This window comes from Bombina bombina, chromosome 6 (assembly GCF_027579735.1).
Source record: "Bombina bombina isolate aBomBom1 chromosome 6, aBomBom1.pri, whole genome shotgun sequence".
NCBI lineage: Eukaryota > Metazoa > Chordata > Amphibia > Anura > Bombinatoridae > Bombina > Bombina bombina.
The window spans coordinates 56,436,946-56,463,076 of record NC_069504.1 but is presented as its reverse complement, the minus strand read 5'-3'; the positions used below and the strand labels follow the sequence as shown (position 1 = coordinate 56,463,076).

The 26,131-nt window shown below is 40.9% G+C and overlaps 1 protein-coding gene across 1 annotated transcript in view; it reads right to left on the bottom strand.

The window, feature by feature from the left end:
* Nucleotides 1-26,131, bottom strand: part of TPCN2 (two pore segment channel 2) — a 215,898-nt gene that overhangs the window by 133,851 nt on the left and 55,916 nt on the right. Inside the window, exons 4-7 of the mRNA XM_053716413.1 lie at nt 22,438-22,514; nt 22,030-22,207; nt 20,255-20,371; nt 18,504-18,610 (exon numbers count right to left, since the gene is read on the bottom strand). Coding sequence (XP_053572388.1) covers nt 18,504-18,610; nt 20,255-20,371; nt 22,030-22,207; nt 22,438-22,514 — 479 coding nt within the window. The remainder of the gene's footprint in view (nt 1-18,503; nt 18,611-20,254; nt 20,372-22,029; nt 22,208-22,437; nt 22,515-26,131) is intronic.

The following is a 26,131-nucleotide window of genomic DNA, read 5'->3' as shown; positions in this document are numbered from 1 at the left end:
CTAATATCGTTGCCGAAAATTTTTCGAATCTGTGAACAATCAATTGATTCTTCCTATAGAAATAAGCATAACCTATGAGTATGGGTTTAAGTTATGCTGAGCCTGTGCTAGCTGAAGAAACTTTTTGTTGTGTTGAGTTACTTGATACTTGTTTTAATTATTAACAAAGAACTGTTAAAGTTTTTATATTGTTTAAATAATGCATTACACTTTAACTACACCCCTTAGATTTTAGTAGACTAGTCGACTAAAATCTACTGGAGATTCAGTCGACTAAAACTAGACTAAAACTAAAACAATTCAGATGACTAAAATACGACTAAAACTAAAATGGCATTTTAGTCAAAAGACTAAAGCTAAGACTAAATTGAAACTTGCCGTCAAAATTAACACTGGTTCAGATTGCTCATTACCGATATCAGCAGTCACTCTAAGACATCATTACACCAAGTCATGTGTAACATTCAATCGGCTTTATTCCCGCTTATCACATCGCTCAGCACTGACAATAAAGCATTTTGGAATTAAGTACAGTCCATTATCAAGTGAAAGGGACGATTCAGAAAGAGCATGACATTCTAAACAGCTTTCCATAGTACTTCTATTATCAAATTTGTTTCATTATCATTCTATACTTTGAAACAGCAGCAAAGCACTACTGGGAGCCAGCTGAACACATCAGGTAAGCCAATGACAAGAGGCATAGATGTGCAGAGACAAATCAGTGGCTAACTCCCAGTATTGCATTGATGCTCCTGTGTCTAGCTAGTTATCCTCTTCAACAAAGGATAGCAATAAAATGATGTAATTAGATAACAGAAGTACATTGGTAAGTGGTTTAAAAATTGTATGTTGTGTCTGAATCCTGAAAGTTGAATTAATTGTGACTTTACTGCCCAATGACGCCATTACTAAACTGCACATAGTCTAAATACGTAAAACGTAAAAAAACGTTAATCTATTTATACATCAGGGATGGCCAACTGGTTACTGGAAGGTTTTATGCAGCCCCCAGATAAAATATATAGACAGAAATAAAATGTGTTGCAGAGTTTGTATTCCTGCTTTTTCCTGAGGCCACAACGTTGTGCTTTGGGGACTAAAGAGAGGACAAACAAAAGGTAGGCAGATCTCAGGAGGGAAGGAAAGCAGACCGTACCGTGTAACATTACCTAAATCTGGCTGCTTATTTGTAGGAAATAGATTATTGTGCGTTTAACTGACATTTATATGCAGCCTTTACAGTCTCTAATATTCATCTAAAGCCCCAAAGTCTAAGAAACATGGCCGTCAAAGTTTTAAATTATTATAAATGCAACAGACATTTTTGCAAACGGTTTATTTATTTAATCGTTTCTTTACTTAAAAAAAAAAATGTAGAATTTACCTTTACTAAAAATAATGTGGTGTTTCATTAAGCATTTGGTAAAAAAAAGGGTAGAAGAGTGCTGTGACATGGGCAGCCGGAGGCTCTCACTTTAGCAAAACAGACAGGGTGAATTCAGCAACCTTTTTTTAATACATGAAGGTGCAGTGCAGCCTGTGTCAACCACCGATGAGTCGTGACCCACCCTGATTCCATGATCTGTGCGCCAGCGTAGTGCTTGTGTCTGTGTGTAGAAGACCGCCGCCTACTCTGACAAACCTAACCAAGTAAGTAACCAACCATGGTGATCATGCGATTAACATCAAGGTGGGTGGGTTTGGTCAGGAGTTGTAGACTCTCAAAACAACAACAAAAAAAAAAAGGTAAGAATTTTGAAAACATTTTATACCAGAATACCACAAGCAGTCTTTATATAAATGTTATTTTAAGAGAGTTTGATTAGATGACTAATTTGTACTTGTAGAATTAGACCAGGGCCTTCCAACAAGCATGTTTAAACTCCTTCACTATGTCTACCACTTCTGCTGGATGGCTATTCCACCATGCATCCACTACCCTCTCGGTAAAGAGAGTGTTTTTTGAAGTTTTTAATTTGAAATGTACATTGATGTCCTTCACATAAGGTATGTACATTGGAAAATGCCCACCACAGCCTTGGTCCGTGCCTATCCCTGAATGAAACTCAACATTATTTTTAGTGATGGTAAATCCTAGTGTTTTTCAAATGCTTGGATTTACTATCACTTTAAAGAAAAATGGAATTAAAGATTTTTTGGCAACTTTAAGAATGTTAGTTTTGCCAGGGATGCACCACAAAACACAATTAAAGGTCAAAATTAACCGTTCATGATTGAGCACCCATTTAAAAAAAAACAAAAAAAAAAACATAATTTATGCTTACCTGATAAATTCCTTTCTCCTGTAGTGTAGTCAGTCCACGGGTCATCCATTACTTATGGGATATTAACTCCTCCCTAACAGGAAGTGCAAGAGGATCACCCAAGCAGAGCTGCTATATAGCTCCTCCCCTCTACGTCATACCCAGTCATTCGACCGAAAACCAAACGAGAAAGGAGAAACTATAGGGTGCAGTGGTGACTGGAGTATAATTTAAAATTTAGACCTGCCATAAAAAACAGGGCGGGCCGTGGACTGACTACACTACAGGAGAAAGGAATTTATCAGGTAAGCATAAATTATGTTTTCTCCTGTTAAGTGTAGTCAGTCCACGGGTCATCCATTACTTATGGGATACCAATACCAAAGCTAAAAGTACACGGATGACGGGAGGGACAGGCAGGCTCTTTACACAGAAGGAACCACTGCCTGAAGAACCTTTCTCCCAAAAACAGCCTCCGAAGAAGCAAAAGTGTCAAATTTGTAAAATTTGGAAAAAGTGTGAAGTGAAGACCAAGTTGCAGCCTTGCAAATCTGTTCAACAGAGGCCTCATTCTTAAAGGCCCAAGTGGAAGCCACAGCTCTAGTAGAATGAGCTGTAATTCTTTCAGGAGGCTGCTGTCCAGCAGTCTCATAGGCTAAACGTATTATGCTACGAAGCCAAAAAGAAAGAGAGGTGGCCGAAGCCTTTTGACCTCTCCTCTGTCCAGAATACACGACAAATAGGGAAGAAGTTTGTCGAAAATCTTTAGTTGCCTGTAAATAATATTTCAGAGCACGGACAACGTCCAGATTGTGCAGAAGTCGTTCCTTCTTTGAAGAAGGGTTAGGACACAATGATGGAACAACAATCTCTTGATTGATATTCCTGTTGGTAACTACCTTAGGTAAGAACCCAGGTTTAGTACGCAGAACTACCTTGTCTGAATGGAAAATCAGATAAGGGGAATCACAATGTAAGGCCGATAACTCAGAGACTCTTCGAGCCGAGGAAATAGCCATTAAAAATAGAACTTTCCAAGATAATAGTTTGATATCAATGGAATGAAGGAGTTCAAACGGAACACCCTGTAAAACGTTAAGAACTAAGTTTAAGCTCCATGGTGGAGTAACAGTTTTAAACACAGGCTTAATCCTGGCCAAAGCCTGACAAAAAGCCTGAACGTCTGGAACTTCTGACAGACGTTTGTGTAAAAGGATGGACAAAGCTGAGATCTGTCCCTTTAACGAACTAGCGGATAAGCCCTTTTCTAAACCTTCTTGTAGAAAAGACAATATCCTAGGAATCCTAACCTTACTCCATGAGTAACTCTTGGATTCGCACCAATGCAAGTATTTGCGCCATATCTTATGGTAAATTTTCCTGGTGACAGGCTTCCTAGCCTGTATTAAAGTATCAATCACTGATTCCGAGAATCCACGCTTTGATAGAATTAAGCGTTCAATCTCCAAGCAGTCAGCTTCAGAGAAATTAGATTTGGATGTTTGAAAGGACCTTGCAGCAGAAGGTCCTGTCTCAGAGGTAGAGACCATGGTGGACAGGACGACATGTCCACTAGGTCTGCATACCAGGTCCTGCGTGGCCACGCAGGCGCTATTAGAATCACCGATGCTCTCAGCTGTTTGATCCTGGCAATCAATCGAGGAAGCAACGGGAAAGGTGGAAACACATAAGCCATGTTGAAGGCCCAAGGTGCTGTCAGAGCATCTATCAGCACCGCTCCCGGGTCCCTGGACCTGGATCCGTAACAAGGAAGTTTGGCGTTCTGGCGAGACGCCATGAGATCCAGATCTGGTTTGCCCCAACGCCGAAGTATTTGGGCAAACACCTCCGGATGAAGTTCCCACTCCCCCGGATGAAAAGTCTGACGACTTAGAAAATCCGCTTCCCAGTTCTCCACGCCTGGGATGTGGATCGCTGATAGGTGGCAAGAGTGAGACTCTGCCCAGAGAATTATCTTTGAGACTTCCATCATCGCTAGGGAACTCCTTGTCCCTCCCTGATGGTTGATGTAAGCCACAGTCGTGATGTTGTCCGACTGAAATCTGATGAACCTCAGAGTTGCTAACTGAGGCCAAGCCAGAAGAGCATTGAAAACTGCTCTCAATTCCAGAATGTTTATGGGAAGGAGACTCTCCTCCTGAGACCAAGATCCCTGAGTCTTCAGGGAGTTCCAGACAGCGCCCCAACCTATCAGGCTGGCGTCTGTTGTTACAATCGTCCAATCTGGTCTGCTGAAGGGCATCCCCTTGGACAGATGTGGCCGAGAAAGCCACCATAGAAGAGAATTTCTCGTCTCCTGATCCAAAGTCAGCATAGGGGACAAATCTGAGTAATCCCCATTCCACTGGCTCAGCATGCACAATTGCAGCGGTCTGAGATGCAGGCGTGCAAAGGGTACTATGTCCATTGCCGCTACCATTAAGCCTATTACCTCCATACATTGAGCCACTGACGGGTGCGGAATGGAATGAAGGACACGGCAAGCATTTAGAAGTTTTGTTAACCTGTCTTCTGTCAGGTAAATTTTCATTTCTACAGAATCTATAAGAGTCCCTAAGAAGGGAACTCTTGTGAGTGGCAATAGAGAACTCTTTCCTTCGTTCACTTTCCACCCATGTGACCTTAGAAATGCCAGTATAAACTCTGTATGAGACTTGGCAGTTTGGAGACTTGACGCTTGTATCAGAATGTCGTCTAGGTACGGAGCTACCGATATTCCTTGCGGTCTTAGTACCGCCAGAAGAGAGCCCAGAACCTTTGAAAAGATTCTTGGGACAGTAGCCAACCCGAAGGGAAGAGCTACAAACTGGTAATGCCTGTCTAGGAAGGCAAATCTTAGGTACCGGTAATGATCTTTGTGAATCGGTATGTGCAGGTAGGCATCCTTTAAATCCACTGTGGTCATGTATTGACCCTTTTGGATCATGGGTAAGATTGTCCGAATAGTTTCCATTTTGAACGATGGAACTCTTAGGAATTTGTTTAGGATCTTTAAATCTAAGATTGGTCTGAAGGTTCCTTCTTTCTTGGGAACCACAAACAGATTTGAGTAAAACCCTTGTCCGTGTTCCGAACGCGGAACCAGGTGGATCACTCCCATTAGTAAAAGGTCTTGTACACAGCGTAGAAACGCCTCTTTCTTTATCTGGTTTGTTGACAACCTTGAAAGATGAAATCTCCCTTTTGGAGGAGAAGCTTTGAAATCCAGAAGATATCCCTGAGATATGATCTCTAACGCCCAGGGATCTTGGACATCTCTTGCCCAAGCCTGGGCGAAGAGAGAAAGTCTGCCCCCTACTAGATCCGTTTCCGGATTGGGGGCCCTCACTTCATGCTGTCTTAGGGGCAGCAGCAGGTTTTCTGGCCTGCTTGCCCTTGTTCCAGGTCTGGTTAGGTTTCCAGCCCTGTCTGAATCTAGCAACAGAACCTTCCTGTTTTGGAGCGGAGGAAGTTGATGCTGCTCCTGCCTTGTAGTTACGAAAGGCACGAAAATTAGACTGTCTAGCCCTTGGTTTGGCTCTGTCTTGAGGCAGGGCATGGCCCTTACCTCCAGTAATGTCAGCGATAATTTCTTTCAAACCGGGCCCGAATAATGTCTGCCCTTTGAAAGGTATGTTAAGCAATTTAGATTTAGAAGTCACATCGGCTGACCAGGATTTTAGCCACAGCGCTCTGCGCGCCTGAATGGCGAATCCGGAATTCTTAGCCGTAAGTTTAGTTAGATGTACTACAGCATCAGAAATAAATGAATTAGCTAGCTTAAGGGCTTTAAGCTTGTCTGTAATCTCATCCACTGTAGCTGATTCAAGGGTCTCTTCCAGAGACTCAAACCAGAATGCCGCCGCAGCCGTGACAGGCGCAATGCATGCGAGTGGTTGTAATATAAAACCTTGTTGAGTAAACATTTTCTTAAGGTAACCCTCTAACTTTTTATCCATTGGATCTGAAAAGGCACAGCTATCCTCCACCGGTATAGTGGTACGCTTAGCCAGAGTAGAAACTGCTCCCTCCACCTTAGGGACCGTCTGCCATAAGTCCCGTGTGGTGGCGTCTATTGGAAACATTTTTCTAAATATAGGAGGGGGTGAAAAGGGTACACCGGGCCTATCCCACTCCTTGGTAATAATCTCTGTAAGCCTCTTAGGTATAGGAAAGACGTCAGTACACGCCGGTACCGCATAGTATCTATCCAGCCTACATAATTTCTCCGGGATTGCAACCGTGTTACAATCATTCAGAGCCGCTAATACCTCCCCTAATAGTACACGGAGGTTCTCAAGCTTAAATTTAAAATGTCTGAATCCAGTCTATTTGGATCAGATCCGTCACCTACAGAATGAAGCTCACCGTCTTCATGCTCTGCCACTTGTGACGCAGTATCAGACATGGCTCTAACATTATCAGCGTACTCTGTTCTCACCCCAGAGTGGTCGCGTTTACCTCTAATGTCTGGCAATTTAGATAAAACTTCAGTCATAACATTGGCCATGTCCTGTAAAGTGATTTGTAATGGCCGCCCTGATGTACTTGGCGCCACAATATCACGCACCTCCCGAGCGGGAGATGCAGGTACTGACACGTGAGAAGAGTTAGTCGGCATAACTTTCCCCTCGATGTCTGGTGAAATTTTCTTGACATGTACAGATTGGCTTTTATTTAAAGTAGCATCAATGCAATTAGTACACAAATTTCTATTGGGCTCCACATTGGTCTTAGAACATATTGCACAAAGAGATTCCTCTGTGTCAGACATGTTTAAACAAACTAGCAATTAGACTAGCAAGCTTGGAAAATACTTTTCAAACAATTTTTCAAGTAATATAAAAAACGTTACTGTGCCTTTAAGAAGCACACAAAAACTGTCACAGTTGAAATAACAAATAACCGGATTAGTTATAGCAAACAATTTTTTACAGTAACTGAATTGTTTTAGCAAAGGAATGCACCCACTAGCAAATGGAGGATTAACCCCTTAATACCGGAAAAACGTATAACAGTAAAATATAAACGTTTTAATCACAGTCAATACACAGTCTCACAGGTCTGCTGTGAGTGATTACCTCCCTCAAAACTAGTTTTGGAGACCCCTGAGCTCTGTAGAGATGTCCTGGATCATGCAGGGAGAATAAGGAGATTTGTGACTGAATTTCTACTGCGTAGAAAAGCGCCAAAATAGGCCCCTCCCACTCATAATACAACAGTGGGGAAGCTGAATAAACTGACTTTATTTAAAATAAACGATAGCCAAGTGGAAAATAATGCCCAAAAATTTTTTTTCACCAAGTACCTCAGAGAATAAAACGATTAACCTGCCAGAAAAACGTTTTAATATATGAAATGATATTAAAAAGCCTGTTGCTAGTCGCTCTCACTGCAGAAAGGCTATAAGATATATGTATTACAGTATTTTCTTAGTGAAGTGCCATTCCCCAGAAATACCTCAGTGCCAACATACATACATAACAGCCTGATACCAGTTGCTACTACTGCATTTAAGGCTGTACTTACATTTTAACGGTATTAGCAGTATTTTCTCAGTCAATTCCATTCCTTAGAAAATAATATACTGCAACATACCTCTTTGCAGGTAAACCCTGCCCGCTGTCCCCTGTTCTGAAGTTACCCCGCTCCTCAGAAGGTCGAGAACAGCAAATGGATCTTAGTTACGTCCGCTAAGATCATACACAAACTCAGGCAGATTCTTCTTCTAATGCTGTCTGAGAAAAAAAACAACACACTCCGGTGCCGTTTAAAATAACAAACTTTTGATTGAAGAAATAAAACTAAGTTTTAATAACCACTGTCCTCTCAAACATCCTATCGATTAGTTAGGTGCAAGAGAATGACTGGGTATGACGTAGAGGGGAGGAGCTATATAGCAGCTCTGCTTGGGTGATCCTCTTGCACTTCCTGTTAGGGAGGAGTTAATATCCCATAAGTAATGGATGACCCGTGGACTGACTACACTTAACAGGAGAAATCTGATATTTCTTTTATCAAAATGTACTTTGTTTTCTTGGTATCCTTTAATGAAAAGCACATCTAGGTAGGTTCAGAAGTGTGCGCGTGCCTTAAGCACTATATAGCCGCAGTGTTTGCAACAATATTGTACATTGTGTTGTGCAAGCTCTCAAGCCTACCAAGGTATGCTCTTAACCAAAGAAAACCAAGAGAACACATGCCCCGTTCGTGCACCCTCACTCCTCAGAATGAAGCAAATAGACAAACTGGAAAGGTGTTTAAAATTGTATGTTCTATGTGAAGAAAAACATAAGCTAAGCTTACCAGATAATTTAATTTCCTTCTGTATAAGGAGTCCACGGCTTCATTCCTTACTGTTGGGAATAATGAACCAAGACACCTCAGCCAAAGGCTTAAATACCTCTCCCACGTCCCCTATCCCCCAGTCATTTTGCAGAGGGAACAAGGAACAGTAGGAGAAATATCAGTAAATATAAATTTAGGGAGTCGCCCAAAGGAGAACACAGGCAGGGCCGTGGACTCTCCTTATACAGAAGGAAATTAAATTATCTGGTAAGCATAATTTATGTTTTCCTTCTTAAAATAAGAAGAGTCCACAGCTTCAGTCCTTACTGTTGGGAAACTTATACCCAAGCTCTAGAGGACACTGAAGATGGGAGGGACAAAAAGAGGCGGACCCTAATCTGAGGTCACCACAGCCTGCAAAACCTGTCTCCCGAAGGCTGCTTCAGCTGAAGCAAAAACATAAAACTTGTAAAATTTAGACAAAAGTGTGTAAGGACCACCAGGTAGCCCCCTTACAAATCTGATCCATAGAGGCCTCGTTCTTAAAGGCCCAAGAGGAAGCCACTGCTCTAGTAGAAGACTCCTCAACCAAAAAGATAAGGAAGTCGAAGAGACCTTCTGACCCTTACGCTTCCCAGAATAGGCAACAAACAAGGAATTAGTTTGTCTAAAATCCTTAGTAGCCTGAAGATAAAACTTCAAGGCACGAACCACGTCCAAATTATTAAGTAAACGTTCCTTCGATGGAGGAGGATTAGGACACAAAGAAGGGACCAGAATCTCTTGTTTGATGTTGCAGTCTGACACGACCTTAGGGAGAAACCCTAACTTAGTACGTAGGACAGCCTTAAACACCAGATAAGGAGGCTCACATTGCAAGGCGGCAATCTCAGATACTCTGTGCGCAGAAGAAATAGCCAGTAGAAAAAGAACCTTCCAGGACAACAAATTAATGTCAATTTCATGCATAGGCTTAAACGGAGCCCGTTGCAAAACCTTAAGAACCAGATTCAGAATTAAAGGAGGAGCCGAAGATCTGAACACCAGTCTGATCCTAATTAGAGGATTAACAAAAGACTGAACTTCTGGAAGTTCAGAGAGCCTCTTGTGCAGTAAAACAGACAAGGCCGAAATCCGTCCCCTCAGGGAACAGGCCAAAAGACCCTTCTCCAGTCCCTCCTGGTGAAACAATAGAATCCTGGCAACCTTAGCAGGGAAATCCACCCTCTTCACACCAGAATAAGTAGGTTCTCCAAACCTTATGATAGATGCGACGAGTAACCGGCTAACAAGCTTGAATTTATTTATTTATAAAATATTTTACCAGGAAGGATACATTGAGATTTCTCTCGTTTTCAAGTATGCCCTGGGACCACAAAACATTGCATTGATACAATAGGGTACAATAAAATACAAAAACAATAGTACACAATATATGCCAACATTTAACATAGAACTGGTAGGAAATATTTAATCAACCATGACACATTCTGTTTTGAGATATGTAGAGAGGGATCTCTTAAAGGATATTAGGCTTGGGGAAGTTTTTAAAGTGTGAGGGAGGTCATTCCATAATTGTGGTGCTCTGAAGGAAAAGGAGGATCGAGCTGCTTTCTTTTTGTATTGAGGCAAGCTAAATAATGTGCTGGTATTGGATCGGAGGTTATAGGAGGTGGGAATAGCAGGGGAGAGCGTTCTGCTCAGGTAGGGTGGGAGCTTCCCAGAAAGGCTCTTAAACACAAGGCAGGAAAGATGGGTGCGTCTGGATTCCAGCGACAGCCAGTTTAGTTCTTTTAGCATGTCACAATGGTGGGTCCTGTAGTTACATGGTAGCACAAAGCGGCAGAACGAGTTATACAGTGTATTTAGTTTATTAAGGTGAGTCTGCAGTGCAGGTGCATATACTACGTCCCCGTAATCCAAGATAGGCATCAGCATTTGCTACAATCTTTTCCTTTACTGTAGGGCTGAGGCAGGATTTGTTTCTGTACAGGGCACCTAGTTTTGGATAAAGTTTAGAGGCAAGTTTTTCTATGTGGAGGCCAAAAGATAGATTGGGGTCTAACAACATACTTAAGTATTTAAAAGAGTTAACTGCGGTCAGCGTGCAATTGGATTTTGTTTTGATGCGAATTTTGTAATTTGTGTAATTTAGGTCCCGTTCCAAAAGATCATTGTGACAGTTTTGTCAGTGTTTAGAAAGTTTGTTTTTTGAGATCCACTTTGCTACCTCTGTGGACTGGTCTTGGAGCACTGCTTTAAGCTGCGGCAGATCAGATTTGTTTGCATAGATTACCGTGTCATATGCGTACATGTCTACAGTTGAGGATTTGCAGACATTAGGCAGATCATTTATAAATAATGTGAATAGTAGAGGGCCGAGAATGGAACCTTGGGGTACACCACACGTGACTGGGAGAGGGAGGGAGTCGCTGTCAGAAATGGAGACATATTGTGATCGGTCCGATACATATGATCGAAACCAGGTTAACGGACGATCAGCAATACCAGAGTTTTTTAGATTGAGCAGTAGTATGTTGTGGTCTACTGTGTCAAAGGCCTTTGCAAAATCAAGGAAAATAGCTCCAGTTAGGTCTCCTTGTTCCATGCCAGTTTGGATGTTGTTGCAAACTTTTAGGAGGGCTGTTGTAGTGGAGTGATTCGGGCGAAAACCTGATGGGGGTCAGTTAGATTGTTGGTAATACACACATAATTGCGTATGGACGAATTTTTCTAAGATTTTTGAATACTGGGAGCAAAGATATAGGGCGATAATTAGAAACCAAGGTTAACTCACCACTTTTATGGATAGGCACTACTCTTACAGTTTTCCAAAGTTTGGGTATGTATCCAGACACTAAGGATTCGTTAATTAGGGTTGTGACCGGTTTAGCAATTGCCGGCGCACTGAGCTTCAACAGCATTGCTGGGATTTTATCAGGTCCAGATTGGTTTTTCATTTTTAGATTATTAAGGTGTTTAACGACATTGATGGGTACAGGTCTAAAATTGAACTTCTCTTTATTGGGTCTTTGCTGATTTAGTGGGGCCTGATCCACATTTGTAGTTTCAGGATGCGTGTCATTTATTAGGTTGTCAATTAGGGTGGTGGAGCATCTGACAAAATAACTATTAAAGGTATTTGCTACTTCTAAGGGGAGTTGCAGGGTATGGTTGTCCACATTGACAGTGGGGAGTTGGGAGTGGATTGGAGGATTTTGTAAGTTATTTATGAGTTTCCAAAACTTTCTAGGGTTTGATATGTTATTGTTCAGATTTTCACAGAAATATTGGGCCTTGGCCAATTTTGCTTGTTTAGTGCATATATTTTGCCATTGTCTATATACACAGTGATCGTTCATAGAGCCTGTATGCTTGAACTTTGACCACAATGAATCCCGAAACTGGTACATTTGAATGAGGTCAGCTGAGATCCAATTTAAGTGTGCTCCTTTTACTCTCACCTTACGCAGCGGGGCATGTCAATTCCAAACTTGTAGGAGTTTGGACTGAAAGAATTCAACTGCAGAGTCAAGATCTGGGATTAAGTTTAATCTGTGCCAGGGGAGGTTCTGGATGTCAATTAGAAAAGATTTAAGATTTTGAAGGATCCGGTAATTTTAACCTTGGGAGAGGATTTAGTTGCCTTTATTTTGTGCACGCAGTACACTAGGCAGTGGTCACTGAAATTGTTAGGGAGAACACCTGCCTCCTGGATTCGGTCGGGAGAAGTGTAGAGAATCCAGTCAAGCAGGGTGTGATTTTGGCTTTTGATGTTTATGCGAGTTGGGGAGGAGATTAATTGCGTTAGCTGCAAAGATTTAAACACAGAGCAACAACTATTATTTTCTGGATTCAGCCAATCAATATTAAAATCTCTAGAAAACAAAATTTAACTTTTTCGGTTTTGAGCTATGGTTTCACTAAGGAGATGGGCTATATCAGAAAGGGAATACACAGGGGAGCTAGGTGGGCGGTAGATTCCTGCAACAATGATTGATTTACTGCACGGGATCTCAATTGTGCCAGAAAGTAAATAAAAGGTGGCAGGAGAGCTAGGTTTTTGTAAGGGGGTGTACTTTGTGGAAATGTCAACATAAATTACAATGCTGCCTCCTCTCTTTGCTCTGTCATTTCTATGGCATGAATACCCATGTATTGCAATGGCAGAGTCGGGTATTTTTGCGGTTAGCCACGATTCAGAGATCACGATGATTTTGGGCTTGTAATGTGAACACCAAGCTTGCAGTGCATCGATTTTTGGTAGTAAGCTGCGGATATTACAGTGCACAAAGGAGAGGCCTTTTTTAGCTGGAAGGCTAGGAATGGAATTTGTTGCTTGGCCAGGATTAGACTCTACATCATTTGCAAGGGCAAGTAACATAAGGAATAGGAATTTGGAAATCATTTTTGTTTGGCCATATAGTGAATGTGATACTTTATAATTTTGTGAGGTGGGTATAGGAGGGATATTTTTAATAACCCTCCACCAGCACTCGGCAGATAAGTTACAGCAACAGAGCAGGCCATGGTGTATGATAATGTGTTTTCCAGTTTGAGGTGTTTATGGTGGTAATGATAGGAACAAAATTGAAGTGAGAAAAGAGTTATCATGAATAACAGTATGGTCATATTTTGATTCATGTTAGTGGTATGAGGTGTGTAGATGGGGGGAAAAAAAATGTAAATACTATTGATGTGTGATATGTAGCTATTTGTAGGAAGAGAGGGTATGTATTCTATAGGGTTAAGTAAAAGGAAGGATGTGTTGATCAGTGTTTGCACCTGTCATTTAAGGAGAATAAAAGTAGTGTGGGAGACTATCTATAAATGAAGAAATGAGCCTGGGGTGGGTGGGAAACTATCTTCCATAGGCTACCTGTTTGCATAGCAGTGGAACAGCTGAGATGAATGTCTGTATTTTCTTTTAAAACTGGGGTAGATATGCTTTAAAATCAGGCTGAGGGAGAGAGATATATTAGCGTCAGATTGGCCTGCAAAAGTTTAAAGGAATGGGGGAGTATGTCTATGGACATTTGAGCTAAGGGTCATTTAAGAAAACACAGGGAAAGTTGAAAATTACAGAGATAAGACAGAGGTATTCATGTAGGTGAATAAAACATTAAACAAAGTACAAAAAAGATATATGGGCCTTAACTTTGAGAGGATCAATAACATCTCTCAGAAAATCATCTCTTGGCAAGGAGTAAGCGTTCAATCTCCACGCAGTCAGCCTCAGAGAATCTAGATTTTGATTTACAAAAAGGACCTTGTTCCAGCAGATCCCTGTGACAAGGTAATTTCCATGGAGGAGATGACATCCTCACTAGATACGCAAAACGCTTCCTTTGCGGCCACAATGGAGCAATCAGTACAGTAATACCGACGCCTGCTCCTGCTTGATGCGGGCCACTACCCAAGGAAGGAGTGGTAACGGCGGAAAAAGGTAGATTAGACTGAACCTCCAAGGCACTGCTAATGCATCTATTAGCTCCGCCTGAGGATCCTTGGACCTGGACCCATATCTGGGTAGCTAGGTATTGAGACGAGACGTCATGAGATCTATCAACGGCGTCCCCCACATGCTGCATAACTCCGCAAACACTTCGGGATGGAGAAACCATTCCCCCGGATGAAAGGATTGTAAGCTGAGAAAGTCCGCTTCCCAGTTGTCCACACCTGGAATGTGGATTGCTGACAGTGAACAGTTGTGGGCCTCCAACCACTCCAGAATCCGAGATACTTCCCTCATTGCTAGGGAGCTTCTCGTTCCCCCCTGATGGTTGATGTAAGCCACCAAGGTTATATTGTCTGATTGGAATCTGATCAACTGGGAAAAACCCAGAAGAGGCCAAGCCTTCAGAGCATTGTAGATTGCTTGAAGTTCCAGAATGTTGATCGAGAGAGTGTTCCTTCAGAGATCACAGGCCTTGTGCCGTCTTGGCACCCCAAACAGCTCCCCATCCAGATAGACTCACTCACGTCTGTAGTCTGTACTGAGAAACTAGAGATCTTAGCATTCAGGTGAATAATGTGCATGTTTGCATCACAGATAAAAGAATTAGCAATTCTCAATGCTTTAATTCTTTCTTGGATAACATCAAGGAGACCCTCCACCTCGATTAAATCCGCTAAGGAGTCGCACCAGTAGGTTGCGGCTCCAGTAACTGAGGCTGCCAGTTGAAATAAAGTATCCTGAAACATTTTTTGGAGAAAAGTTTCCATCTTCTTATCCATCGGCACTCTGAATGACAAGATATCCTCAAGAGGGATAGTAGTAGTACGCTTGGCTAGCGTGGCGATAGTGCAATCCACCTTAGGGACGGAACCCCACAAATCCAGCTGAGAGTCTGGGAATCATTTTTTAAAGGCAGATGAAGGAGAAAAGAAATATCCAATTCTATCCCACTAGTTCTTAATAATGTTTGCCATTTTTACAGGTACAGGAAAAGTTAGCAGTGCTACCTTGTCCTCGTACACTCTGTCTAATTTAGGGATCAAAGGTTCATCAGGCAACTTGGCCTCTGGAACCTCTAATGTCGACAGAACCTCCTTTAGAAGAAAACGTAAGTGTTCAATTTTAAATCTAAAGCCTGGCTCCTCCACAGTCGGAGGCCTAGAGGTAATAGACTCCGATCAAGAAAGTTCACCATCTGAAGATTCAGAGTGTGACCATCCTTGGATACTTGAAAGGCAGACAAATCTAATAAATCACTGGATGTCCCCTGGACCGTAGAGCTATTTTTAACCTTTTGCTTGCGCTTAGCAGGTGAGGTAAAGCACTAAGAGCCTTAGACACTGCCGTTTTTAAATGAGCGGTAAAGTCCGATGGTAAAAGGCTCCCTCCAGACAGAGGATCAGGCTTGCTACGGGAAGCTGCATGTGATGGAGATGACTGATGGGTATGCACCTCAACGGACGGCGTGTCCTCAGAGGTGGGTGACTCAGCAGTACTAAAGGGGTTAACCTTCTTAGACATAATAACCTTGTTGATGCATATGGAACATAGTTGAGAGGGCAGGCATACCAAGGCCTCCTCACAATATAGACAGGTTTAACTATTAGGAATAGAGGGAGTAGCCTCAAGCATATCAGAATCCTCCATAGCTTGCGCTAACAACAGTAGGACACAGAATAAATGATCTTTTTATTTCTCACAAAACGGCACCTTTATACTCCCAATGACTGGGGCACTCACCACCTCCTAGACCCAGGCAAACAGAAAAACAAGCATCTTCTCCAACAGCTAGCTCGGTCAGGAAAGAGAAAACGAAAGTTTGACCACACCCGGTCAAGTGGTGTGCAAGGCAGGACTGCCCCTGCTATGAGAAAAAGCGCTCCAAGCTATAAGCTGCGCAGTGTTCAAAGTGAAAGTAAAAACCTGTATGTTCCATTACCGCATAAAAACAGTCTATGAGCCCAAAAAATCTCACACATAATGCAGCATAAAATCAAAGTATCACATTTGATTAATCCCCACTGTTCAATAACCTCCCTCAGATATTAACCCATGATTCTATTAAGATAAAAAGAGCCACGCTGTGACCCTCTTCAGCATTTTCAACATATGTAAAAATTGAAACTATCTTACCAGAATCCGTGCTGTGGAACAGAAACGCAGCCTCTCAAGTGTGACAGTCTTGTAGCATCGCTTCTGAAATGGAGTTGAGTGAAGAAAAAGCAGACCGTGAAACTTGTCAACACTGGTTGCTTAAAGGGACACTGAATCACAAAAGAAAAAATTTGGGTTCAGATAGAGCATGCAATTTTAAGCAACTTTCTAATTTACTCCTATTATCAAATTTTCTTCATTCTCTTGGTATCTTTATTTGAAATGCAAGAATGTAAATTTAGATGCCGGCCCATTTTTGGTGAACAATAAAAAAATGCTGTCCAGAGTCCTGAACAAAGAAAAAAAAAAAAAAACTTAGCTGCATTATTTTTCAAATAAAGATAGGAAGAGAACAAAGAAAAATTGATAAAAGTAGTAAATTAGAAAGTTGCTTAAAAGTGTATGCTCTATCTGAATCACAAAAGAAAAAAAATTGGGTTCAGTGTCCCTTTAAGGAGCTGTTAGCAGGCAGTCTAGATGGGTTCGCAGGAAGACTCTCCCTGCATCTCCAGATCCTAACTTTCGTTAATGCTCTCACTGAGAGGCTGATTAGACTACTTAAAACTCCAGTCCCATATAGAAGGGCATATACCCCTCCGGAGGAACAACTCCGAAAATCTTCTGACACTTCTCTGCCATCCTCCTGTGATGAAAGGCAAAGAATGACTGGTGGATAGGGGAAGTGGGAGCGGTATTTAAGCCTTTGGCTGGGGTGTATTTGCCTCCACCTGGTGGCCAGGTTCAGTATTCCCAACCGTAAAGAATGAAGCCGTGGACTCTCCTTATATTAAGAAGGAAACAAAATGTTGTTTCCCTTTAATGAATTCCCCAGATTGGGAATTAGGTAGGAGGGTCCATGAGCTGATAACTTGAGGTCTGCTTATAAAAGGTTTCGATCACAATCATTTAAGAAAAGTTAGCAAATGTTTTGGCTACAACAATCGTGACAGACTAATGATGAATTTGTAATTAAAATCATTAGATTTTTATTCACAAACCAAGGTAGAAGCTCTATGTAAGGCAGTAACGCTGTGGGAAGGTTAGCCGTTATATGGACATGGTCAATGCTTTTCTTTATTTGATCTAAAACTGTGTGGCCCTCTGCACTAGTTTTTGTGACTCCTGTGAAAAAGCAGATTTAAGAATGTGGCGTTTTTGTAGCCCTAGAAAAACTGAACTATGTTTGATCTGGGGACTTCATGAGGGTGGACAAGGTAGACTTCTGGAAGAAATTACAGCTAGCAGAGCACATTTACATGATCAAAAAGTTTCTCTTCACAAAATCCTCCAGCACATACAGGAATAACAGCATTTTCTTTATTTTAGTCTGTTGTAGCAATCCTCAAAATGCCTCTGAAAATCCTCCCCTGGTTGCTTGAGGTTTCAAACACCCCTCTTGCAAGCAACTCAAAAATAAGTATTCAGTTGCCAGCACAGAGTTTCATGCATGCGCCATTGGTCTGTGACACCTTGTGACGTGGAACTCTTGCACATGCGCAATTTATCAATCTAACTAACCTGTAGACTATAAGCTCTCCGGAACAGGGCCCTCTTCCTCCTGTACTAGATTTGCTTAGTCGGTTATGTTTTGTATCTGGTCATAAATCCTTGTCATTGTATACCCCTATCTCTGTACCCAGTGCTACGAAATGTTGTGGTGTTATACAAATTCACGACAACAACAACGTTGGGGAAGGACGACAAGTTTGGGGGACATTTTGACTAACCATATGGCACACACAAATTAAGAAAATGCTGTTATTCCTGTATGCACTTACTAATGGGTCAAGTAGCTGGAGGATTGCATGGAGAGAAACTTTCAGATAATGTAAGTGTGTCCCAGGTGTTTACGGTCCCTTTAATAAAATCTGTCCCCGTGTCACTGGACAGTCTTAGGAAATGTATTATGTGTGTGTTTAATAGCCACACATTCATACATAGCTCTTAAGGCTTCTAAAATAATGATATGTGGCCCCTAAAAATAGGGGTTTCAAAATGTATTTCAGTTTTTGGTTATTTGAAAAATACGTTCCTGTCCTAAGTAAACCAAAACGTTTTCTTGTCACACTTTCTCTACCAGTAGGCAGTGGTCTTTATTAGCCAATGAAGATTATCAGAAACTACACCAATAATACTGTATCAGTTTCAACTTCAACTGAAACAGCTTTTACTTAACCTTTTTCAAGCAAACAAATATTTTTGATACATTTAAAACGCTGCTATATCACATGCACAATAGAACATTTTGAGAGTATACTATCCCAACATACAGCCTTTTTGTGATATGCAGACACTCATAAAATGACCAATTTGGCTTCAGCTTCTTTAGGACCTACCTGGCCATTTCTGGCAGCGTTCTTCGGATGCATTTTAGAGTCTTTTTCATTAGAGATGAATTCTGGAGAAGGAAGAAAGGTCGGAGAAGACGCCTCAATCTTAGTCCCTGCAACAAAAATCAAATCCCTAAATTAGTTTATTGAAGCTTAGAAATAAATAAAAACTTCAAGGGACAGTATAGTCAAAATGAAACTCACGATTCAGGCAAAACATGCAAACTTTCCAAGTTACTTATATTCTCAAAATTGCTTTGTTCTCTGTTACAATATATAGAGCAATACTGACGCCATTTTGTCTTTAGTCATCCATTTTGGTTAGGAATGGTTTATTATAACAGCTTATTATGCTGTGAGAAAATAATGTGTGGATGTTCTAAGCTGAACATTTTATCTCAATAATATGTCCAATGGCCTTGCTATGTGCTGGGGAGCGATGCGCCCAGATATACTTTTTATCCAACACTTCTCGCTTATTAAAAATACTCCTTAATATTCTTTTTTACTCAATTATATTTTAATAAGGTTCTTTTGTTCTACGCAATACTATGTAAAATGGTGTGATTATGATACGTCATTGTTTAACCCTATATGCTGTAACCATTGTCTATAAAAGTATTGCACGCCTTATAATAAACAGAGCAGTGATTAGACTTTTCTCGCTGCATGTCCGATTTCTGTTCCCGAGATATCTCGTCAGGTAACCCATTCAGTTCCAGGTGAAGATGTAGAATACTGCTAAGTGCTAAGTGATACCCCCCCCCCCTCTTAAGATAACACTATCCTTTGCTGAAGATTAAGTCTAGCTAGGCTCATAAGAGCTCAGGAGCATGCACATGTTTTTAGTACTCTAAAGCAGCAGGGTCTGCAACAATGTACAAAGATGTTACAAATTATGTTGCAAACACTGCTGCCATAGAGTACTGTCGGTGAAAAAGATTAAATCTGTGCCTATAGTAATGCTTCTATTACAATGTTATGCCACTGGTATAAACCCTTTTATTTTTTTAGGACAATTCAAATTAACATCCAATGTGTGCGTTTGTCATATGACACTCTTGACATCCAGCCCTCTATGTCACAGCTCAGCCAAAAGAGGAAATAAGGGGGCAGAGTGACAGAGGATGGCAAGTAGGATAATATATACATTAAGGTGTGACATTTACCATCATTTTAAGACCTGATGATAATATGACCTAATATGAGCTTTCCGGACAAATATGAGATTATAATCTACCATTGTGTAAACTAAAGTATCTTATCTAGTTGTTCATACAGCATTACATTACTTTGTTTTCTAAAAAAAGAGAAGATGTTCCTGTGCTGAATAAAAAAAATCTTTTTTTCATGCACAATATTTAATATGTTTAAATGCTATTCTTTCATATACATGTTAAAACTATAAATTAGGGACGCTACATTATATTTTTTCTATAAAAATTGTCTCTTAATAAAAGTATTAAATATTATACACAGTTGAGAGTGATACTGTTCACTTATCCCAACTTCTCTAGTAACACAAGAGCATACAATTATTTATCCAGTTACACCTCCCTGAATGAATAGAACACTGAACCTCTAGAAAAGTTATTGTTAAATAAGTTTTTTATTCCATTTAAAAAGAAAAAAAATTGGGTTCAGTATCCCTTTAATTGAATGTAATTAAATGTAATAAAGCGATAGCCAAGGCTGAAACTAAAGAGAAAATGTAACCATATGGGAATTCCAGTGATTAAAACATCTGCTGCACTTACCTCTTCACACATTAAAACCACTGACACTGACCAATCTGCAAGGGAGAATGCAATTACCAGGATGTAACCAACCAACCATTTGCTTTTCACAAATTCATTCCAACCAACTAGGTAACTCTAGAAGAAAAAACAATGCTGCTTTTAAAGTGTATACAAGTATTAAAAACAAATATACCGTGTCATTATAAACAGTTTATTTAAATAACCACAACATTTTTACACATCTGGAACTCTGAAAGTGACAAAAATAACCACAGAAGCTAAAACATACCCAGAACCACCTGTCCATATAATTATGTATTTATATAGTGCAGCAAAATTCTGTAGCGCTAATACAGATGTAGCAAACAAAGATCAGACGTGGCATCTCCCTCAGGTAAGTGGAGTCATTTTGGTTACAAGTGACCTATGTGGAGTATTTTTGTGACCTTGTTTAGGCTTAATACATCTATCCCTGCAGCTGAAAATAGCAAGAATTATTGGAAGAGCGATGTTACAGCAGTCATAAAGAGATTGTGATTATCACCACAAAAATGACATAACGTCACTCAAGAAACATTCAACATATTATATAAACTTTATAAAGCCTTTGTCATGGTGTCTTCAAGAGGGAGGAGAAAAAGCAATTGTTGAAAAGGCTTTCATCTATTTAGGTCCCACTATAATAAGGTTTTACTTATCTCAGATGTCCTCCACACACAGGGGAGAGGGTATAAGGGCTCCCACACCACACACAAACAAACACATGGGGTATCCGCGTAGGAGTGAAGGCTTGTGTCATAACCGGAGGTGGATTTGTACTGGACCCAATAGAATCTTAACATTTATAAAAAAGTTATATTTCAGTTTCCTATAATAAAACACAATATCCTTCTAAAGCCAAGAGACTGGTGATATCTTGCAACTAAGTCAAATGGTTGTCTTAGGCTGCAGGATGTACTCTGCAACACCTATTAAATGTGTTTTTTTATTTCTTCTTATTTTTTTTTAATTCCAGCATCAGGGCTATATTTACTGGAGCTGGGCCCTGGGTTCTGATCGCCCTCCCAAGAGCTGTAGGGCAAGCACACCTCATTTTGGTAAATCTGTCTAGTTGCACACTGTAGCCAGACAAGTGAAACTTCTCTTTTACCTTTAATATATTCCTGCACACATGGGGTGCACAGGGTAATGCATTTTGTTAGGGATCTGATCTCCAAGCTGAAGTACAATGCATTAGGTCATAGGTCTCATCTGGGCATTTGGCTTGTTCCTGGCATAGAGAATTCAGGGGGTCTTGGCATCAGGCCCCAGATAGATATGGGCACATGGAGGTATGTGGGGTATATGTGTGGTTCTTTTAGGCTTCCCGTGTTTTGGAAAGAATGCCCCTTTTTACCCAAAGAAAACATCTGCATTTTATTTCCCTATTAATTCAGCCGTTTCTGTACACATTGCACCAATGTAACCCTTAATTCTAAAGCCTCTTCTGAATTATGTTGGGAGTGATGCTACCTAAAAAGAATTCCAGTACAATAGTGAGCAATTGATTGACTCATAAACTATGATCCTGAATCATGTCAGAGACTCAACCATCACAAAGCTCCCTTATAAACTGCTTACTAATAATGATGCATGTAACGTTAACAAATGAAACAGGTCAGAGCTACAGAAAAAGACCTACTAGCGAGTGAGATTAAGGGGTGCCCAGCAACAAAATAGAAAAATCATTGTAATGTTCCTTGTATAGGCCCAAAGAAAAGACTCTGTATAAGAGTAGACAACTTTATTCTCACCTTCACAGAGACATCTGCAATAAAGAGAAGAAAAGTCACAAATTCCAAACTCTCTGTCAGACCACAGGGAGGCTGCCAATCAGATCCGCGATAACGCACATCCGAAGTACTAGACAGGGAAGAAGGCTTTTCTATAAAGGCTAAAGCCAAATTCACAAATATAGTCACATTCAAAAGCCTATAAAAAAAAAAAAAAAAAAAAAGTTACATTTTTTTTAATTAGTAGTAAAAACTGGAGCAAAAATAAAAAGCATAATGTTCACTTAGTTTAACATAAAAAAAGTATTTGTAATTTCCTATAGACCTGCACAGATAGAATACAAAGAATTGACAAAAAAAAATCAAGTAAAGAAAAGTCTGATTAATTAACAAAGAAATTAAAGAAAAAGGAATGAAAGCTTAACTCACCATTGGCAGCCTTCTGAGTAATACCATCGGTACAGCTGCAAGGAACGAGCATCAACACGGTGGTCTATGGAACGGTACTGTAACAGACAGACATCATCAATATTGTACAAATGTATGCAGAAAGTTCAAAACAAACAAAACAAAAAATACACACAACAGAAATTCCTATGCAATAACTGTGGATGGCAAATGCTGACTCGCTTGCCCCAAATGCAGACGGGCAGGTTCCCTGGCTGAGAATATTAAATCTTGTCTGTCTCCTCGAACAAATAAGAGACCTTAAAATTATGTGTTGCTCATGTGCACAATAAGCAACTCTCTCCTGTTTCACAGATTACCACTGATCATTATTAATAATTTCCACCACCTTTTAAATTCTATTAATAATTTAGACTTTGGCTGTAATTAATTTCTGATATCCTTCCTTGTATCATCTTTACTTATTGTACCCTATGTATAGCATTGTAGAAACTAAATCATTAACAATACTATTAAAAAATAGATAATAATATAAATAAAAAAAAAATAAAAAAAAATATATTGCTATAAAACGGATGAAACGTTCCATTTAAAGTGGGGATTCCAGCTGGAGCAGGGAGTAGGAGGGGCTAAGCGCACAGCACAGCTGAGCAAGGACCGAAGAAACTGCATATTCAATCTACTAATAGTAGGCGCGTAGGCCCAAGATATGGCTTAGATGAAGGGCAGCGACATTGATTAAAGACTCGTGGGCTGCATAAAAAGGAGGAGAGTAAAAGGCTGGAAAGCAGTGCTCCTTACAGCCCTCCAAAATTGGCCTAGTTTCCACTGAGGTGGTAAATTGTGGAAACTGGTGATAAAATCCATTTATCTCCATTGAAGTCAATGCAGATTTATTTTTAAGTTACCACCAGTTTCCACACTTTACCATGTCAATGGAAACTAGGCCATAGCTGAAACAGGCATCCAGGGCCGAGCTGTGGCCTTGCTACTAGCCCACTACTGTGATAGATCCAAAGGGACAAAATAACTAAGTGGGAATACATAGAGGGGGGGGGGCTCATTGCACCCTAACATTATTGAAGACAAGCTGATACTACTGGTGTATTGGGGCAGATTTTGAAGAAATGAAGAAAAACAGAATTTATGTTTACCTGATAAATTACTTTCTCCAACGGTGTGTCCGGTCCACGGCGTCATCCTTACTTGTGGGATATTCTCTTCCCCAACAGGAAATGGCAAAGAGCCCAGCAAAGCTGGTCACATGATCCCTCCTAGGCTCCGCCTTCCCCAGTCATTCGACCGACGTAAAGGAGGAATATTTGCATAGGAGAAATCATATGATACCGTGGTGACTGTAGTTAAAGAAAATAAATCATCAGACCTGATTAAAAAACCAGGGCGGGCCGTGGACCGGACACACCGTTGGAGAAAGTAATTTATCAGGTAAACATAAATTCTGTTTTCTCCAACATAGGTGTGTCCGGTCCACGGCGTCATCCTTACTTGTGGGAACCAATACCAAAGCTTTAGGACACGGATGATGGGAGGGAGCAAATCAGGTCACCTAGATGGAAGGCACCACGGTTTGCAAAACCTTTCTCCCAAAAATAGCCTCAGAAGAAGCAAAAGTATAAAATTTGTAAAATTTGGTAAAAGTGTGCAGTGAAGACCAAGTCACTGCCTTACATATCTGATCAACAGAAGCCTTGTTCTTAAAGGCCCATGTGGAAGCCACGGCCCTAGTGGAATGAGCTGTGATTCTTTCAGGAGGCTGCCGTCCGGCAGTCTCATAAGCCAATCTGATGATGCTTTTAAGCCAAAAAGATAGAGAGGTAGAAGTTGCTTTTTGACCTCTCCATTTACCAGAATAAACAACAAACAAGGAAGATGTTTGTCTGAAATCCTTTGTAGCATCTAAATAGAATTTTAGAGCACGGACAACGTCCAAATTGTGTAACAAACGTTCCTTCTATGAAACTGGATTCGGACACAAAGAAGGTACAACTATCTCCTGGTTAATATTTTTGATGGAAACAACCTTCGGAAGAAAACCAGGCTCAGTACGTAAAACCACCTTATCTGCATGGACCAGATAGGGCGGAGAACACTGCAGAGCAGATAACTCAGAAACTCTTCTAGCGGAAGAAATTGCAACCTAAAACAAAACTTTCCAAGATAATAACTTAATATCTATGGAATGTAAGGGTTCAAACGGAACCCCTTGAAGAACTGAAAGAACTAGATTAAGACTCCAGGGAAGAGTCAAAGGTCTGTAAACAGGCTTGATTCTAACCAGAGCCTGAACAAACGCTTAAACGTCTGGCACAGCTGCCAGCCTTTTGTGAAGTAAAACAGATAAAGCAGAGATCTGTCCCTTCAGAGAACTCGCAGAAAATCCTTTCTACAAACCTTCTTGTAGAAAGGAAAGAATCTTAGGAATTTTTATCTTGTTCCATGGGAATCCTTTAGATTCACACCAACAGATATATTTTTTCCATATATTATGGTAAAATTTTCTAGTTACAGGCTTTCTAGCCTGAATAAGAGTATCCATTACAGAATCTGAAAACCCACGCTTTGATAAAAACAAGCGTTCAAACTCCAAGCAGTCAGTTGGAGGAAAACCAGATTCGGATGTCCGAATGGACCCTGAATAAGAAGGTCCTGTCTCAAAGGTAGCTTCCATGGTGGAGCCGATGACACATTCACCAGGTCTGCATACCAAGTCCTGCGTGGCCACACAGGAACTATCAAGGTCACCGAAGCCCTCTCCAGATTGATCCTGGCTACCAGCCTGGGAATGAGAGGAAACGGTGGGAATACATAAGCTAGGTTGAAGATCCAAGGTGCTACTATTGTATCCAATAGAGTCGCCTTGGGATCCCTGGATTTGGACCCGTAACAAGGGACCATGAAGTTCTGACGAGAGGCCATCAGAACCATGTCAGGAATGCCCCATAATTGAGTTATTTGGGCAAAGATTTCCAGATGGAGTTCCCACTCCCCCGGATGCTCCTCCATCGCCAGGGAACTCCTTGTTACCCCCTGATGGTTGATATATGCAACAGTCGTCATGATGTTTGATTGAAACCTTATGAATTTGGCCTTTGCTAGTCGAGGCCAAGCCTTGAGAGCATTGAATATCGCTCTCAGTTCCATTATGTTTATCGGGAGAAGAGAGTCTTCCCGAAACCATAGACCCTGAGTTTTCAGGGGTTCCCAGACCGCGCCCCAGCCCACCAGACTGGCGTCGGTCGTGACAATGACCTATTCTGGTCTGCGGAAGCTCATTCCCTGTGACAGGTTGTCCAGGGTCAGCCACCAACGGAGTGAATCTGTGGTTATTTGATCTACTTGTATCGTCGGAGACAAGTCTGTATAATCCCCATTCCACTGTCTGAGCATGCACAGGTGCAATGGTCTTAGATGAATTCGTGCAAAAGGAACTATGTCCATTGCCGCAACCATCAAACCTATTACTTCCATGGACTGCGCTATGGAAGGAAGAAGAACAGAATGAAGTACCTGACAAGAGCTTAGAAGTTTTGATTTTCTGGCCTCTGTCAGAAAAACCTTCATTTCTAAGGAAACTATTATTGTTCCCAAGAAGGGAACTCTTGTTGACGGGGACAGAGAACTTTTTTTCTATGTTCACTTTCCACCTGTGAGATCTGAGAAAGGCTAGGACAATGTCCGTATGAGCCCTTGCTTT